At 42.1% G+C, this 19,713-nt stretch overlaps 1 protein-coding gene across 3 annotated transcripts in view; it reads right to left on the bottom strand.

Annotated features, from left to right (window-relative positions):
* Positions 1-19,713, bottom strand: part of PPIG (peptidylprolyl isomerase G) — a 52,821-nt gene that overhangs the window by 20,768 nt on the left and 12,340 nt on the right. For 2 of the 3 annotated variants that reach the window (XM_058664600.1, XM_058664601.1), the window contains exons 2-8: positions 14,594-14,670; positions 14,435-14,509; positions 13,939-14,046; positions 12,392-12,436; positions 9,436-9,523; positions 7,594-7,623; positions 7,371-7,510 (exon numbers count right to left, since the gene is read on the bottom strand). In XM_058664600.1, coding sequence (XP_058520583.1) covers positions 7,371-7,510; positions 7,594-7,623; positions 9,436-9,523; positions 12,392-12,436; positions 13,939-14,046; positions 14,435-14,509; positions 14,594-14,654 — 547 coding nt within the window. In that variant the 5' untranslated portion in view covers positions 14,655-14,670. Of the gene's footprint in view, positions 1-7,370; positions 7,511-7,593; positions 7,624-9,435; positions 9,524-12,391; positions 12,437-13,938; positions 14,047-14,434; positions 14,510-14,593; positions 14,671-15,011; positions 15,026-19,713 lie in introns of those variants that run through there. The other variant, XM_058664602.1, reaches the window with a different exon arrangement.

Here is a 19,713-nt window from a genome sequence, read left to right as displayed (position 1 = left end):
CTTCTTTACTAAATATTCGAGAAGAAATAAGCATATTAACATCTGTTATTTGAAAATACATGTATGGGCCTGGCGGTGTGGCCTAGCAGCTAAAGTCCTCACCTTGAACACTCCAGGATCCCATATGGTCGCCGGTTCTAATCCTGGCCGACCTGCTTCTCATCCAGCTCCCTGCTTGTGGCCTGGGAAGGCAGTTGAAGACGGCCCAAAGCCTTGGGACCCTGCACCCACGTGGGAGACCTGGAAAGAGCTCCTGGCTCCTACTTTGGATCGGCTCAGCTCAGTCCACTGTGGCTATCTGGGGAGTGAACTAGAAGATGGAAGATTGTTCTCTTTGTCTCTCTCTATAAATCTTTCTAATAAAAATAAATTCTATTTTGAAAAGTACATGCATAAATACTATAGAGCAAATTAATACTCTTCATAGATGAGAACAGCATGTTCTACTTGGAGTAATTCTGTAAGGAAGATTATAGACATTTTAAAATTCAATGAGTGATTGACCTGTAATAGCAAAAGCTCTAGATCCCAAACTTAGGTTTAACACCTATTTGTTGAATATGGTAGAAAATAAAATATACTTGCCAATCGTGACCTGTAAGCTGGGGAGACAGTATTACAGATATTTCAAAAATCAAAAGAGTAGGGTCAGGCGCCACAGCGTAGCGGTTAAAGTCCTCGCCTTGCATGCCCGCGATCCCATATGGTCGCCGGTTGTAATCCCGGCAGCTCCACTTCCCATCCAGCTCCCTGGAGGAAGTGCCTGGATCCTGGCTTCGGATCGGCTCAGCTCCAGCCGTTGTGGCTGCTTGGGGAGTGAACCATTGGACGGAAGATCTTCCTCTCTGTCTCTCCTCCTCTCTGTATATCTGACTTTCCAATAAAAATAAATCTATAAAAGAAAAAAAGAATCAAAAGAGTATCATGACTTTCACATTTGCTAACCACAACTATTGATATTTCTATTCTCCAGGCCAGTAAAAATACAGCATTTTAATTTTTTCACATTTATAGAGGTTTGAAGGTAATCCTAATGCCATTACTTCTGTCAGATTCCGTTTTTGTATTATATGACAGCATTTTCTTAAGTTTTAAGATACAACACACCTAAGACTAACAGCAAAGTTCTTAGCATTTCAGACAGTAGCAAAAATTACTCATACTAGCTTTGACTGCACTAAGTAAAAGAAGTTTCTTAAAAGTAAAGGAGGCTGAGAACCTCAATTAACTACTTTTCCACCAGCAAGTGCCGGCATTCTATATGGGAGCTGGTTCATATCCTGGCTGCTCCACTTCCCATCCAGCTCTTTGCTTATGGCCTAGGAAAGCAGAGGATGGCACAGGTCCTTGGGCCCCTGCACCCATGTGAGAGGCCCAAAGGAGGCTCCTACCTGGCTTCAGATCAGCTCAGGTCCAGCCACTGGGGCCAATGGAAAAAGAACCAATAATGAAAGATCATTCTCTGTCTCTCCTCTCAGTAAATTTTCCTTTCAAATATAAATAAGCAAGGAAGGACGGGAAGTATAACCTATCAGGATCATAACTGGTAACTCATAGACAACACACTCGAATCAGCATTAGACAATAGCAAAACTACAAAGGTATATGGGGGGAATCAGGAGCGATCCTAACAACCTCTTAACAAGAGGTCATATGCACAGAGCAGGGGGGGAACCCAGAGTGGAGCAGGCCGGCAAGAGGAGGCTTGTATCCCAACCCTGAAGACTTCCAGATCCTCATCAAGGACTATCAGTATGAGCACCAAGGACTACATCCCAACTGCCTAGGAGACCATGGGGAAATGGAGTGCCTTTGGAGGCCGAGAACTCTTGAGGTCACCCACCCCCATTTGGATCTACCACATGGGATGGAAGAAGCCCAAATCCTGCCTTGCAGGATCCAAGGTCATCGGAACAACAACCAGGAACACTGAGCGGTCCACAGAAACAGAAGAACAGTAAACTTCCTTCGGGACTAGGGAGAGGAGCTTTCTCTGGTCCTTGCCTGGTCCCGATTTTGGGTCCCCACCCTCTCTCGTAATGACCATCAGGATCGCTCCAGAAACTCCTCGAAACAAACAAACAAATAAACAAAAAAACTAGCATAGGTAGACAGAGAACAACAAGGAAAGCTTAGAAATTGACAGGAAACGGTCAGCAGGGATGCACTTATAACTCACTGGGTGGGACACAAAGATTAGTTACTCCTCACTGGGGTATGGAAGATTTCTCTGCACACCCCTCCTAAAACTGTTCACCTAAACTGTTGACATATGTCTTGTTAGAGTTATAGAGTTAGACTGCCCGAGAAACAGCCAGGTTCAGCAAAATCATGCCTCAACGCTAGAAACTGCTAAATACTAAAATTAAAATAGACATGAGACAGCTGAATAGTAATCTTTTAACATATTAGTTACTCAATACCATGTCAACTAATTCCATAACGTTATAAATTGTTACTGATGTAATGTTGGGGCTTTTAATTGATTGGGGTGATACTCTGCCAGCTCTACCTTCAGACCAGAGAAGGTCTCCCCAACAAGCCATTGAACTTATCTGGACAATAAGATGCTGGACTTTATGCTTGGTAGATGCTTGCAATGAAAGAATCTCATCTGAATTTGAACTGTTGTAATGCAACAAGGTTGAGGATTCCACCATGGGGGGGGGGGGCTGGGGAGGGGTGGGGGGAATTCCAGTGCCTATAAAACTGTGTCACATAATGCAATGTAATCAATAAAAAAAATTTAACAACAACAAAAAAACAAATATAAATAAACAAATCTTAAAAGAAAAAAGTACAGGATGCTTTTGAATCTAAACAGTGCATGAAGTGAAAATTTATTCCCTCAAAGTTTTTGTTTTTGTCTAAAAGCAAGAGAGAGAGCTTCAGCCACTAAATAGCTGCTTCCAAGGATGTACATTGGCAGGGATGTTACATCAGAAGCAAAGTCAGGATTTGTATCCAGGCACCCTGATAAATAAGATGTGGGCATCACAAATAGCATCTAATTTCCCTGATAGGCAGCAGTGCCTACTGGGAAGCACAAGAGCCATGGCAGGCATGGGCCCACAAGGCCTGCAGCACTCATTGGCATGTTAGTGGGCCAGGTCGGGCAGTAGTACAGACTGAGGGTCTTGCCAGACTGGGTTAGGCTGTAACACACGCAGAGAAGAGCTGAGACTGTGGGTGGGTCATGCCAGGCTAGGTCAAAGCACCTGCCAGCACACAGATCTGGAAATCGGAATGGGCCTGGTAGTGGAAATTTGGACACTCACCTGCTAGGCTGCAGCTTCCACTGATGAATGTGAAAGCTGAGGCTGAGGGAAGACCAAGCTTAGTACCTAATGGCATGCCTATAGGCTACATCTAGGGGCAGGCTAGATAAGGCCAGGCTCCAGTACCAGCTGGCACCATAGGAGCCAGAATTGATGCAGGTTAGGTTGGGTGAGGCTGGGGCACCACTGGGTGACATGAGAGCTGGGTCTTCGAGTGGGCCAGGTTGGGTTAGCCTACAGCACCCACTGGCAAAAACAAAAATGGATATGGCCAGTTGGGCTAGGTTGCAGTACCTGCCAGTAAATGCCAGGACTGGGAGCGGACATGGTAAGGGATCTTGGTAACCTCCCCTGCTAGACTACAGCTCCCATTGATACGCACAAGAGCCATGGCTAGGGACAGGCCAGACCTGGCAGGACTGCAGCATTCCTTGGCATTTGTATGGGCTGGGCTAAACTGGACCAGTCTGCAGTACACGCTGGCATTAGTGAGAGCCTAGATGGGGTGCAGACCAGATTGGGTTGGTCCACAACATTTGCCAGTTCACATGAGGGCCAGGGCTGGGGATAGGCACCAGTCTGAGCTAGGTTGCTGCACCCACCAGCAAGAACTGGAACTAGAGGTGGGCTGAGCCTGACCCACCAACCAGCAAACGTGGGGGTGGGCCATGTCAGCCTCGGCTGCAGTACCCAGTGACATGTGCCAAGACCCGGGGCTGGAATAAGACCTGGTAGTGAAACTTGAAGGACTCCCATGTCATGTTTCTGCTTCCACTGGTGAGCGTGGGAGCTGGGACTGAAGACAGCCTGGTCTGGGCAGGATGCAGGATCCGTCAGCTGGCATGTGGGTTCGGTCTAGGGGCGATTCAGGGTTGGGGGGGTACTGTAAGCACTCCACTGCTATATTACAGTTCCCATTAGTGAGCACATAAGCCAGACCTGGGGGCAGACCAGGCTGGACAAGCATCTCTTAGCATATGTGTGGGCTGGATTAAGCCACAGGTGTGCATGATGAATGGATGGGATGCAGGATGGGCTGGGCTAAGTTGCAACACATACTGTAAATGCAAAACTCAAAACTTGGGACAGGCCCAGTGAGAGTTTTTGTGGGTTGCTCTGACTAGCTTGCAGCACCTGCTGGTTGCATGAGGACCGGGTCTTAGGTGAGCTGGGCCACAGCATCCATCAGTTCCTTTGAGAGATTGGGTTGCAGGTGGAACTGACCAGACAGCTACTTCCACCAGTATGTGCACTGGCTGGTGCAGGTGACCTCATCAGAACCTGACCCTAAACTGGCTGGTGCACTCACAAGAGTCAAACTGGGGATCACCCCAGGCAAGGTGACTCCCTAACTAGATCACTAGATTCAATTTCAGCCACAGGGAAAATCATAATACATGTGGTCCAACCTTAGAGTGCATGTATTGGGACTGGGCATCCTTAGTTGTTGATGCCTATGCAGTGGACACCATGTCCAGCACACATGGATAACATGACAATCAGATCATCTCTGCCAGTAGAGGATGTCAGCTCCCTCATCAGAGGATAGAAAGCAGAACCAGTTGGACAATTCTCCTGGCCAAGCTTTGCAGCATGTTCTTGGGTCTGTGGATATACTAACGTGAACTTTGTCAATCAACAGACCTTGGGAAGATTTTCTCAACCCTGGATCAATGAATCCAACAACTTTTCAGAAGTATTAAAAAAAAAATTAGCTAATATCCTCAGAACACTCTTTCCCACATCAGGGTCTCTTAAGACATAACAAATAACCATCCCCCATCCCGGGTCCTGATGCAGTTTGACATCAAGGAGTGGCCTCTTCCCCCAAGCAGACACAGGAGGACAAAAAAACAAAAAAAACAAAAAGCCAACAACAACAACAAAAAAAAACCCCAAGAAACAAAAAAAAAAAGAACTGAAACATTTGTTCTACACATCTACTTCCCTCCATACCTCCACCCTCCCTACCCTAACTGGATATCCACATGGGCATGAATCACTTTCACCTACATAAACAATATTTACAACATTAAAAATTAAAAACAAAAGAAAAACAAGTAGCATTTTAACTATGACAAAAAAGCCCCTCTTCTAAAGCTTTTCTTACTCCCTTCAATTACCGCTCTCCTTCCACTGTCTCTTTCTCTAGATGAGTATTTATTGAAAATGAAAAAGCTCGAAAAAAGAGCAAACTATTGCAAAAAATAAGAAATATTTCAATGGTTTCATAATAAATTGATTAACAAGAATGACAGAACACAATTTAAAACACAAAAATGCCAAGAACATAAAATGGGTTAAGGATAGACAGTTATCAGAAACAGCATTGGGGGACAACTGGATATCAATATGTAGAGGAATTGTTTGACCCTTATCTCACAATCCATATATAACTATCTGAAAATAGACAATGATTGAAGCAGAAGAAAACATCGGAAAAAGTTCCATGACAAAAGTCTAGGAAATAACTTTGAATATGACCCCAAAGACATAGTCAATAAAAGTGAAAATAGATGAGATTAGGGGCCCGGCGGCGTGGCCTAGCGGCTAAAGTCCTCGCTTTGAACGCCCCAGGATCCCATATGGGCGCCGGTTCTAATCCCGGCAGCTCCACTTCCCATCCAGCTCCCTGCTTGTGGCCTGGGAAAGCAGTCGAGGAAGGCCCAATGCATTGGGACCCTGCACCCGCGTGGGAGACCCGGAAGAGGTTCCAGGTTTCCAGCTTCGGATCGGCACGCACTGGCCCGTTGCGGCTCACTTGGGGAGTGAATCATTGGACGGAAGATCTTCCTCTCTGTCTCTCCTCCTCTGTGTATATCTGGCTGTAATAAAATGAATAAATCTTTAAAAAAAAAAAATAGATGAGATTAATAAAACTAAACCGCTTCTGCATTATCAAGGGAACAATTAAGAGTAGTAAAAAGACAACCTGTAATGGGAGACAAAATTTACAAACCATACAATTCACAGAGTTAACATTCAAAATATGTAAGTAGTTCAACTCAATTTAAGACCACAAACTCAATCAACACAGTCAAAAGACCTAAACAAGCATTTCTCAAAAAACACATATCTGGTTATCAGGTAAATGAAAATAATGCTCAACATCGTTAATCATTAAAGAAAAGCAAACCAAAACCACATTACCCAGTAACTATGAATGGTTACTATCATAAAGACAAAATATAGATGATGCTGTGGATGGGGAAAAAAATCACTTAATACACAATCTGTAGAATTATAAATTAGTCAGTAAAATGTGGAAATGCCTCAGAAAACCGGAAAACAGTAGTACTCTATGACCCATTAATTCGAATACTCTATGCAAAAGAAATGAAATCAGTTCATGAGGTAACTGTACTTCTCCTGCTCATTGCAATGTTAGTCACAACAGCCATGAAATGAAATCAACTTGTGTCCACCAACACATCAACTTATTCAAGTGGCATATATATATATAATGTGATACCAGCCAGCCTTGAAAAAAAAATACAAAAACCTAGGAGATATTTTGTTAAGTGAAATAAGACACAGAAAATACTATTTGGATTGACTTACAGGTGGAATGCAAAACAAGTGATCTTATAGAAGCAGTAAGAAAAAACAGTGGCTATAGGGGCCCCTAGTACTGGTGGTGACGAATTGGGGAATTTTTCTTAGGACAAAAAAATTTCAGTTAGATAGAAGAATGCAATCAAAAAATATATTGTATACATAGCAACTATAGTTAAAAATATTGCATTTTTCACAATCATTAAGACAACAGATTTTGACTGTTCTTACCACCAAAAAAACAAAAACCAAAAAAACACCAAAAACCAAAACCAAAAACAACAACAAAAAACAAAAACAAAAACAAAACAACAAAAAAACCAAACCCAAGAACATGCTCAATTTAGCGCACAATGTATACATATTTAAAATATGCTGCTTGGTATAAACATACAATTTTTGTTAATTTAAAAGAAAATCAAAAGTATAGGAAAAAGAACAAAAACATTGTTTATGTCAGGTTTATATGATAAAAGCAGAGTGGCTTTGGTCATTTTATGAATGTATAATTTCTGAAAAACATATACTTTTTCTTACCTTTAGACTTGGGAATTAGCTCTCCACAGCTGAGTATCCGTACCTCAGCAAATGGCTTGCTAGCTGCATCGGTTTTCTGATTTTCTATCTCTCTCACAACTTCTTGACCAGAGATCACTTGTCCAAAAACAACATGATGCCTAAAGAGTCAAGAAAAGATGACTAACTAAAAGCTTCTATTTAGTATTCACTAAAGTATGTTTTAAGATAAAATAATATTTACCCATCTAAATGAGGCGTTGGCTTCGTTGTTCTTTTGTGAAGTCATCAGAATAATCAAAAAAAGAGAAAAACAAAGTAAACAACTCATAAAAAAGGAAAACAAAAATAACAGCGATGGAAAAAAAATTGAAATCACATGCTATCTTCACAACATTATTAAGCAGAATAGAATACACAATGTTTTCTTTTTTTTTTTTTTTTTTTTTTAATTATTTATTATTTAACTTCAGTAATTACATTGTATTATGTGACACAGTTACATAGATACTTGGGTTCTCCCCACCCCTCCCCAAACCCTCCCACCATGGTGGATTCCTCCACCTTATTGCATAACCACAGCTCAAGTTCAGTTGAGATTTCCCCATTGCAAGCGTATACCAAACATAGAGTCCAGCATCTTATTGTCCCGTCAAGTTCAACGGTTATGTTTTCCATATTTTAAAAAATTGTTTTGAGTCTTAAGGCAGTATCTACTCATTATTGAAACCGTGAATGTAATAAAACTTCAATGACATTATGGTGTTATTTTTATCCATTTGTGCTTCTTATATGTGACTGAGCTCTTACTGCATATATATGGCCTACTGTCTGGATATGCTAAAATCTATCAAGGAGTAATAGAATACAAACACTGCAACAACACAATAGTGCTCTGACAACCAAGCAACTACTAAGTGACTAAACGGCAGGTGGTGCACCCATGCTGAACAAAGGGATGACTTAAAAGTTCATTCATTCATGTTGCTGGCTGGACAGTGAGAATTCATCATGGCTTGTAACAAATCCACTTATTTTTGGAATCTTTCATTTAATACTTCCAAGTATGGCTAACGATGAATAATTAAAACTTATGCATTTGTAGATTTCTATTTGATTATAACCTGGTACCATCACTACTTTTGATGTTCAAATTGTCTCAATTTGGGCAGTGTGAAAACCTGTTAAGCTGGCTCCTGTGTCTCCTGACATGTCTTCATCACTTGGAAACTTTCAGCACCGTAGTTCACATTCCCTGTTGAACAATGTTCTCCAAGCTGGCATTATGGCAGGTGAGACCCACACAGGGTTAGACCCACACCAGTTGTGCTGAAATTCCATATGAGCACCAGTTTGAGTCCTTTCTGTTCTACTTCCGATCCAGCTTGCTGTTAATACAGCTGGGAAAGCAGTGGAGGATGGCCCAAATCCTTGGACCTATGTGGGAGACTCCAAAGAAGTGCTTGATTCCACAACAACCCAGATCCAGCTGATATGGCTGTTTAAGAAATAAACCAGTGGATGGAGGATCTCTCTGTCTCTGTAATTTTGCTGTTCAAGTTAATAAATACACCTTAAAAACAAAAGACTGATTTTTCTCCTCTTCTACTCTTTCATGTTGTTCATTCAACAATAACACCTCAAGAATTTCTCCCCTGGGTCCAGTGGCGTGCCCTAGCAGCTGAAGTCCTTGCCTTGAACGTGCTGGGGTCCCATGTGGGCAATGGTTCTAATCCCGGCAGTTCCACTTCTTATCCAGCTCCCTGCTTGTGGCCTAGGAAGGTCCAGGGCCTTGGGACCCTGTACCTGAATGGGAGACCCAGAGGAGGCTCCTGCCTTCTGGCTTCGGATCAGTGCAGCGCAGCATCGGCCACTGCGCTCACTTGGGGAGTGAATCATCGGATGGAAGATCTTCCTCTCTGTCTCTTCTCCTCCCTGTATATCTGACTTTGTAATGAAAATAAAATAAATCTTTAAAAAAAAAAAAATTTTTTTCCCCTGGTATGTTAATGATTAACGGCAGGCACACAGAAAAATAAGACCAAAAAATTAAGACACCTTAAATGATCAGATCATCAGTACTTACATGAAGAACTGTGAGCCATTTGTATCTTTCCCTCTGTTGGCCATCGACAAGAGAAACTCTTTGTTGTGTTTAACAGCGAAGCTCTCATCTATAGGAAGCAATGTTTTCAGTTACAAAATTGGCACAATTTATTAAAAAGAAAAATACGGGCCTGGCACGGTGGCCTAGCGGCTAAAGTCCTCGCCTTGAACACGCCGGGATCCCATATGGAGGCGGGTTCTAATCCCGGCAGCCCCACTTCCCATCCAGCTCCCTGCTTGTGGCCTGGAAAAGCAGTTGAGGAAGGCCCAAAGCCTTGGGACCCTGCACCCGTGTGGGAGACCCGGAAGAGATTCCTGGTTCCCGGCTTCGGATCGGCGCAGCACCGGCCATTGCCCTCACTTGGGGAGTGAATCATTGGATGGAAGATCTTCCTCTCTGTCTCTCCTCTCTGTATATCTTTGTAATAAAAATAAATAAAAATCTTTAAAAAAAAAAAAAGCTAATTTTCACTCCTCTTCATAACTGATGTGCTTTTTAGTGATAAACACAACTTAGATAACAGGTTATAAAGTAAAAAACAAATATAAATCAATTTCCTTTCCAACATTTTAGATTAGGAAAAAAAATCAACAATTTCTAACAATAGCTTCATAAAACAAATTTTTAAACAAAAAAATTTAAAATATTTATTTATTCTTATTGGAAAGTGAGATATAAGGAGAGGATGGGAGACAGATTGGAAGGTCTTCCATCTGCTGATTCACTCTCCAAGTAGCCACAATAGCCAGAGCTGAGCTGATCCAAAGCCAGGAGCCAGGAGCTTCTTTCAGGTCTCCAACAGGGACGCAGGGTGCCAAGGCTCTGTGCCATTCTCCACTACCTTTCCAGGCCACAGGCAGGGAGCTTTATAGTATCCTCTAGGCTATATATTGCTAATTGCTAAGTGGCTTACCTACAAGCTAGCATATAGATTTAGTCACGTGGATTTAGGCACTTAATTTTTCTTTTCCCTTACAAAAGATTTATATACATACATACATACACACACACACACACACATATATATATAAACAAACATATGTGTGCATATATAAACATATGTGCGTATATATATGAAAACAATAAACAAAAATCTACATGTCTTTTACCTACTTACATTTCTTTTATTGGAAAGGCAAATTTTTATGAAAGGAGAGACAAAGAGAAAGATCTTCCATTCACTGGTTTCCTCCCCAGGTGGCTGCAATGGCCAGAACTGAGCTGATACAAAGCCATGAGCCACGATCTTCTTCCAGGTCTCCAACATCGGGTGTAGGGTCCCAAAGGCTTTAGGCCATCTTCTCCTGGTTTCCCAGGCCACAAGCAGGGAGCTGGATGGGAATTGGAGCAGCCAGGACACGAACTGGTGCCCATATGGGGGATGTTGGCCCTTGTAAAGTGAAGATTTTGCCACTGAGCAATCCACCATGCCCCTTAATTCCATGTCATGAAGTTTATTTGAGTACTCTCATAATGTTTATTCTAGGATCACTAAATTAAATCTTTACCATAATAACATCTACTGTGCAGTTCTTTCAGTCTTTTAGATTAGTATATGAGAACAAAAGCTGTAGAATTTCCAACAAAATTTTACCATACCCAAAAATAAGAGATGGTAAAAAAATTATTTCCACATTTACAAGCTGTTAATTTTTCAAAATGATCTTCACACTAATACACATTTTAGAGAAAAAAAACAAAATCAGAAAACAGCAAATTCAGTATGCTGAGAATTTTTAAATTTATAGAAAAAATATTTTCTAAAATTTGAACATTAAGAAACATTGCTGGGACTGGTGCCACGGCACAGTAGCTAGGCTTCCGTCTTTGACAGCAGCATCCCATTTGGGTGCCAGTCCAAGTTGAGCTGTTCCATTTCCAATTCAGTTCTCTGCTGATGACTTAGGAAGGCAGAGGAAGAAAGTTGAAGCCCTTAGGTACCTGCACCTATGTAGAAGATCCAGAAGAAGCTCCTGGCTTCAGATTGGCTCAGCTCCAGCCCTTGTGGCTATTTGGAAAGTGAACCCTCAGGAGTAAGATTTGTCTATCTTTGAGCTGGCACAATAGCTCAATTGGTTAATCTACCACCTACAAGTGCTGGTGTTTTACATGGGCACCAGCTGCTGTCCCAGCTGCTCCACTTTCCTTCTAGCTCCCTGCTTGTGACCTGGGAAAACAGTGGAGGATGGACCAAACCCTTGGTACCCTGAGCCTGCATGGAGACCCTGAAGAAGCTCCTGGTTCCTGACCAGTCTACCTTAAGCTGTTGTGGCCATCTGAGGAGCCAGCCAGTGATGGAAGACTTCTGTCTCTGTCTCTCTGTAAATCTGCCTTTCAAATAACAATAAATAAATAAATCTTTTAGTGAAGAGGTTCCTAATCCAGTGCAATAATTCTAAAGCTTTAGTAAAGATCATTCAAACTCCTAATGTGCAATAATATACTAAGAACATAAACCTCCATTTTATAAACAGTATATCACACAGAATTTTCTAAAAAAACGTTAGGTTTTGGAATAGTTGAAGGTAGCTAAATATCAGTATGTTGATTAATGAATAACCTTGCTGATTCAATAAATAGTAACCAAATGGTGGACATCTGGTGCAGCAGTTAAGCTGCCATTTGTGTAACCCACATTCTATATATGAGTCCCTGGTTGTAATCCCAGCTACTAGGCTTTCCATTCAGTTTCCTACTGATGCAACCCTGGATCGCAGCAGGTAATGAATGGCTCAAGCACTTGAGTCTCTGCCACCATGAGGGTGAACCAGGAGAGTTCTGGACTCTTGATGTTGGCTTGGGGCAGCTTAGAACATGAACCAATTGGAAAGTAAATCTGTAAGTAGAAAATCCATCTTCCTCCCTTTCAAATAAAATAAAAACACATTAAAAAAAGAATAAACCATAAAAACATTAAAAGTATAAACATTTTTACCTTCAAAAAATCCTCCGTAAATAGATTCTCCTCCTCGTCCATTTCCTAAAAATGAAAAAACAAATAGAACAACAAAGACTCAGAATCTTAAAGACAGTTAAGTGCTATTTAAGCAAATTACTTCCTACAAAGTAGGTGCTCAAAAGATTTTTAAGGAACAGTAGTACTCAAAGAGATCACAGAAAATCATTTTAAAAGTTTCTGTCAATAAAGTCAAAATCCCAAACTACTTTACTCTCTAACACTAAAAATGTGACAAAGCCTGTAATCTAAAAATATGACAAAGCTGGGGGCAGAGGGTAAAAAATGTGACAAAATTACATAATCTAATTTTAGGCAGGTTTTGTTTTTAACGGAGAGTTTAGATTTTTCAGTGTTTCGCTGGGTAAGCCAGCGAAAGCATGCCACACTGGTTCCAAATGAAGCCCCAGCTACTCCATTTCAGATCTAGCTCCCTGCTAATATGCCTAGAAAAGCAGCACAAGATTGTCCCTCAAGTCCTTGAGGTCTGTATGCACATGGGAAACCTGGAAGAAGTTTCTGGCTTCAGATAAGACCAGTTCCAACCATTGCAGCCATTTGGGGAGTAAACCAGCAGATAGATTTCTCTCTTGCTATCTCCGCCATAAAAAAAAAAAAAAAATCTTAAAAAAATGAAACGAAAATTAATAAGAGTAGTTTCAAGGGGCTCGCACTGTGGCATAAAGAGTTAAGCTATCAACCAGGTTGCCAACATTCCACGTGAACGGCAAGCTCAAGTCCTGACTGCTTTGTTTCTGATCCACCTACCCACTAATGTGCCTGGGGAAGGAGCAGGGGACGACCCCTGTGCTTGGGCTCCTCAAGAACATGGAAGACCCAGATGAAGCTCCTAGCTCCTGGCTTGTCTGCACTGCTCTGGATTGCAGCCATTTGGGAACTGAACCAATTGACAGAAGATCTCTGTCTTTCCCTCCCTCTCTCTGTAACTCTATCTTTCACAATCAAAAAAAAAAAAAAAAAAAAATCATTAGAAAGTAGAGAGATTCGGGCTTGGCAGCGTGGCCTAGTGGCTAAGGTCCTCGACTTGATCCCTTATGGCCGCTGGTTCTAATCCCGGCAGCTCCACTTCCTCTCTCTCTCTCCTGCTCTCAGTACATCTGACTTTGTAATAAAAATAAAATAAATCTTTAAAAAAAAAAAAAGAAAGTAGAGAGATTCAATGGTCACTACAAGAAAGAGATAAAAGCCTCACTCATACTGTAGTACATCAGCAAATATGACAAAAATCAAACATGAATACAGAGGTTTGAACTCAAGTAAAATTCTGATATTAACTGATCCATCACAAGAAAAAATATTTAAAAAAAATTATTTTCTACGAAAACAATATTTTCTATGTGTTTTTTTTTAATAAATGTTCCAAGACACTTCTAAATGACTAAACATGAAATAAAAGGAAACAACAACTGTACTAAATCTCTTAGGGATTTTGTTCCATTCTGAGGTATAGAATTTAATAAAGAATACATAAACATGGTCTTCTTTTGTAGAAATGAAAGTCTCACCCTCACTGAAGTCACCACCTTGAACCATAAAATCCTTTACAACTCTATGAAAGAGACAACTCTTATAATGTAATGGCTTCTGAGTTGATTTCCCTGTCCCCTTTTCACCTGCAGAGAAGGAAAGTCAGTAGGACACAATTAGGATAAAGATAATCAAGCAGATATTATTAAAGCAAAATTAATGCTGAGTGCTTTTGCCCTTACATTTTCATTTTTTGAACTACAATTTGCTTTTCATTAAGCTATGGAATTTTCAGTTCCTTCAGGAACTTTAAAAAATTTTTTTCATTTTAAAATCACCCATATTTTCTGGAGCATGAAGAAATCAATCTGGTAAAATCCCAATACAACTAATATTTAAGAATTATGTTCATATCCTAGTTACTGTTACATAATCTTCATGTTAAGAGATAACACGCATGAAGGAAAAAAAACCCCAAAATATAGTCAATTAAAAATTAAAGTAGTCAATGGAACTACTGATTATGGGACAAACCTGTGCAAAGACACCTGAAGTTCTCGCATGTTTTGGGGCAGACATCAGAAAACAATTCAAAGACAACTCTTCCAGCTAAAAAAGAAGAAACATTACATTCCTTTATTAAAATACTAACTACTTACTTATAAATGCCAACTAGTAATATTAATATCTTACCAGGCTGATTGTTAATGGCAATATCAAAAAAACATCGAGGACGCTGAACCTTTATTCCCATGGTCCAAGAGTTCAATCTACAAGTAAAACATAGATTCAAAAAGGCAAATTAAAATATTTACTTAATTTATAAAATTTTACAAAATTTATGAAATTTTTATAAGTTTCTGAAAAAAAATTCTGTGTACATTAAGAAGAAATGTAGTTTGGGTATATCTTGAGTTTTACTTTTGTGAAGTACATCCTTTTAGAAATTAAATATATTCTGTGATTTTCTGAGGCAACTAGAAAAGAGTGGAAACATAAGGCTTAGCCATTATCATATAATCAAATTTCTATTTTATAAACCGAGTAAAGATTGTCAGCCTTAATAAAAACTGTATTGTTTGTATGACTACTGAACCAACAAGCACATTACCTTTAAATTAAAAACAAATCAAAACAAACAAAAAATCAAAAAAACACCACTGATGCAATCGTCTCGCTCCTGGAAAACAAAAATGAGAGCTTTGATTAAAACATAAAACTTAAAAAAAGATCCATCTATCTATTTTAAAAGACAAACTGAAAGAAAGGGATTTCCTATGTGCTGGCTCACTCCCCAAACGGTGGCAACAGCAGGGGCTTGCCTAGGTCTTACATCATGGAGTAGCAAAGTCTAGTTACTTGGGCCATCCTTCACTGCTTTCCCAGGCCACAAGCAGGGAGCTGGATGGGAAGTAGAGCAGTGGGATTAGAACTGGCGCCTATATGGGATCCCAGGGCACGTGCAAGGTGAGGACTTCAGCCACTAAACTACCACACTGGGTCCCCAAGTTTCTAAATTCGGAAGCACAATGAAAAGCCTATGGCTTTGGGATATGTAAACTGCAATGAGTACTCTGTTAAAAAAAACTTAATCTACCTAAAACAAAATTGTTATTCCCCTATCTCCATTCCCTGAAATACTCACTGTCCAACCCAGACGCTAGGGCTGAAAACTTGTCATCTTTAGTTCTATCCACATCATATCTATTTTGCAAACCACAGGAAGGAGACAGCTTTATACTAAAAAATTATTCTGCATATTTTCACTACCTTTACCATGATCCTCCTTTGTTCTTTTTTTTCTAATGTATAAAAAAGATTTATTTATGTATTTATTTGAAGTCACAGTTACAGAGAGGACAAGACAAGGTAAGAGATCTTCCATCTGGTAGCTCACTCACCAGATGACCGCAACGGCCAGGGCTGACCCAGGTCAAAGTTAGGAGCCAGGAGCTTCTTTCAGGTCTCCCATTTGGGTAGCAGGGGCCCAAGCACATGGGCTATCTTCTACTATTTTTCCCCTGGCCACTAGCAACTAGGACCAAACCTAGTGACTAAATGAGAAACTACAATGCAGGCCCTAAACTGACAAACACGAAAATGCAATGTTATTAATAAGAAAAAAAGACCAAAAAACCCTGAAATGAGGCTGGCATTGTGCAATGTGGGTCAATGGATTAATCCAATGCCTACAATGCCAGCTTACCATATAGGTGTTGGCTGAAGTCCCAGCTGCTTCACTTCCTATCCAGCTCCCTATAAAATGCCTGGGAAGGAATCATAAGACAACCTGGGTGCATGGAAAACCTCTGTTTCTCTAACTCTGCTTTTCAAATAAATAAATCCTAAAAAGGAGGAAAACAAACAAACAAAAAAACTCTGAAACATCCAAAATGTCACAGTGAGCAAAATAAATCATGATGTGCTTATACATGTGACTGAATACCATAGTGGTTTAAAATGTTTATATACCCAACGCAAAAAACTTTATTTTGGTCTTCAGTATAAATAATGGCACTGGGGACTTGAGCTGTGGCCTGCAACACCAGCATATCTCTTTTTTTTTTAAAAGATTTATTCATTTTATTACAGCCAGATATACACAGAGGAGGAGAGACAGAGAGGAAGATCTTCCGTCCGATGATTCACTCCCCAAGTGAGCCGCAACAGGCCGGCGCACACCAATCCGAAGCCGGGAACCAGGAACCTCTTCCAGGTCTCCCACGCAGGTGCAGTGTCCCAAAGCTTTGGGCCGTCCTCGACTGCTTTCCCAGGCCACAAGCAGGGAGCTGGATGGGAAGTGGAGCCGCAGGGATTAAAACTGGCACCCATATGTGATCCCGGCGTGTTCAAGGCGAGGACTTTAGCCGCTAGGCCACGCCGCCGGGCCCAACACCAGCATCTCTTAAGGGCAACGTTTCCAGGCCCAGCTTCTCCATTTCTGATCTAGCTCCCTGCTCATGCTCCTGGGAAAGCAGCTAGAAGATGACCCAAATCCTTTAACCCCTACATCACTCACACGGGAGATCCAGGAGAGTCATTCTCCTGGCTTTGATCTGGCTTATCCCTGGTCACTGCAGCCACTTGGGAGTGAGCCAACAGATGCAGATCTCTCTCTCTCTCTGAGGTCACCCCAGCTGATGTTTCTCAGGGGACTCCACAACTGGGCCACAGCTACTGGAGTCAGACCCTGGTCACAGGATTTGTAGACCAATCTTGGAGTGTATGTGTCAGGCTGATGCTTATGTAGTTCATGCCCAGATGCACACAGGAGACATGACAGTTCATCTTGTCCAGCAGGCGATGTCAACTGCTTCATCAGAGGATGGAAAGTAGTAACAGGTTGGACAACTCTTCTGGCCAAGCTTTGTAGCATGTTCCTGGGTCTGTGGATGCACTAAAATGGACACTGTCAATCAATAGACCTGGGAAAGATTTTTATCAATCCTGGATCAACGAAACCAACAACTTCTCAGAACTATCAAAACTATTCGGGCCCGGCAGCATGGCCTAGCAGCTAAAGTCCTCGCCTTGAATGCCCTGGGATCCCATATAGGTACTGGTTCTAATCCCGGTGGCTCCACTTCCCATCCAGCTCTCTGCTTGTGGCTTGGGAAAGCAGTTGAGGGTGGCCTAATGCTTTGGGACCCTGCACCCATGTGGGAGACCCGGAAGAGGTTCCTGGTTCCCGGCTTCGGATCGGCGCAGCATTGGCCGTTGCAGCTCACTTGGGGAGTCAATCATGGGACGAAAGATCTTCCTCTCTGTCTCCTCCTCTCTGTATATCTGACTTTGTAATAAAAATAAATAAATCTTTTAAAAAAATTTAAAAAAAAAACTATTCAAGTAACACCCTCAGAACATTCTTCTCCACATCAAGGTCTCTCAGGTACCATCAAATGACCATCGTCAATCCTGGGGTCCTGAGGTAGTTTGACAGCAAGCAGTAGCCACTGCCCCTCCTCCCCTCTCGACACAGCTAAAAATAAAAAATGAAAACAGAAACATTTGTCCCACACACCTTCTGTGCCTGATCCTCTCTACCCTAATCAGAGGCCCACATGGGCTTGCAGCCCTTTCAACTGTGTAAGTAATACTAAAAACAGAATATAAAAACTTAAAAAATATTAAAAAGATTTTCAAATAAAAAACAATTCCTTTTAAAACATTTAATTTTTTTCCCCTTTACCACTGTTTCCATAATTTAGAGGGACGTGCACCCATGTGGGCCTCTTGATTAGGATGAGGAAAGTGAGTTATGGAGGAAGTGGGTGTTTTGCTTTCTGTCCTTTGATGAGGCACTTGCCGTTCCTGCTGGCTTAGATGAGCTGACTGTCTTGGCCTCCACGTGGGTCTGGTCCTGCTGTGTGTTGCACAGGCATCGGCAACTGAGGAGGCCCCGTCCTGACGTGTGCACTCCAATGTTTTACAACAAATTTTGTGATTTTTTTTTTCCTTGTGGCCAGGGTCTGAGTCTAGTAATTCCACTGGGGAGTCCCTCAAGAAACGTCACCTGAGATGACTTCAGATTTGACTCTTCTGTGTTGTATGTGCTAGCCAGTTCAGGGTCAGATGTAGTCTGTCACCTGCAGTAGCCAATGCACATAACAAAGGAGGCAGCTGCCTGGTCAGTTCCACCCTAGCCCCAAACCTCACACAAACTGATGGAGTGATCCCCAATAACCACCACCAGACCTGCCCCAGCTTTGATTTTTGTGCATGTCGGCTTCTACTGTGGCCTAGCCTGGCCCAGCCCAAGTCCAATCCAGTACTCATGCACACCCACGGGTATTGCTGCCTTGTCCAGCTTGGCATGTTCCCAGCCCTGGTTTTCCTGCTCAACAGCGGAACGTATACCCCAGCAAGGGAGTTCGCCAAGATCCCCCACCAGACCTGCTTGGCATGGTCTGCTTCGATCTCAGTCTATGCATGTGCCTGTGGGTGCTGCAGCTTGGCCCTAGCTCCCACAAGTGTCAGCTGGGTTCCTATCAGGTGAGTTCTATGGGCCAGCTGGTCTTAGCTGTCACCACCCCCAGCTCTCCATGTAAACCAGTGGGTGCTGCAGTTCAGAGGCCACAATTCCCCTACCGAATCTGCCCCCAAATCTGTTTTCTCACATTCTGGTGGGTGCTGTGGCCCAGTCTGAGATGGCCCACTCCCTGATCCAACACTCAAGGGCGGGGTATTGTGGCCTAGTATAGCCAAGCATGAACACCAACCCCACATTTTGTGAGCACTCACAAGAGGTGGTTAATACTGTTTTTTTCTTTTTCTTTTTCTTTTATTTTATGGGTAATACTGTTAAACCCAGCTCATGCCTTCCACATGGGCAGGTGCCTTGGCCTTACCAGGGCATGCTCTCCGGTTTACCCTCTCTAAACCACCTTGTCTCAGCCTCCTTGCCTACTGCCAGCGCAGTGGAACAGTCCATGAAGATCCTCAGAAGTCATTCCTTCCCTGGCAAACAGCCATTCCCACTCCAACACATTCCCAAATTCCCTTTCCTGGGCAATCTACAGCCCCCCAGCCTAGGGACTGGGGTGGTGGGTCCTGGCCTGGTGTTCTCTGCTTTGCCCCCTCCTCTTACACACACACACACACACACACACAAGCTCTGGAGACCAGCACTGTGGTACAGTGGGTTAAGCTGCCACCTGTGTGTGGGGAGGAACTGGTGCAATGACTCAAGAGGCTAATCTCATTCTTCAAGTGCCAGGATGCCATTTGGGTACTGCTTTATATCCCAGCTGCTCCACTTCCCATCCAGCTGCCTGCTTATGGCCTGAGGAAGCAGTTGAGGACAGACCAAAGCC

Source organism: Ochotona princeps, chromosome 5 (genome assembly GCF_030435755.1).
Source record: "Ochotona princeps isolate mOchPri1 chromosome 5, mOchPri1.hap1, whole genome shotgun sequence".
Taxonomy (NCBI): domain Eukaryota; kingdom Metazoa; phylum Chordata; class Mammalia; order Lagomorpha; family Ochotonidae; genus Ochotona; species Ochotona princeps.
This window is presented reverse-complemented; position numbering and strand designations above follow the sequence as displayed.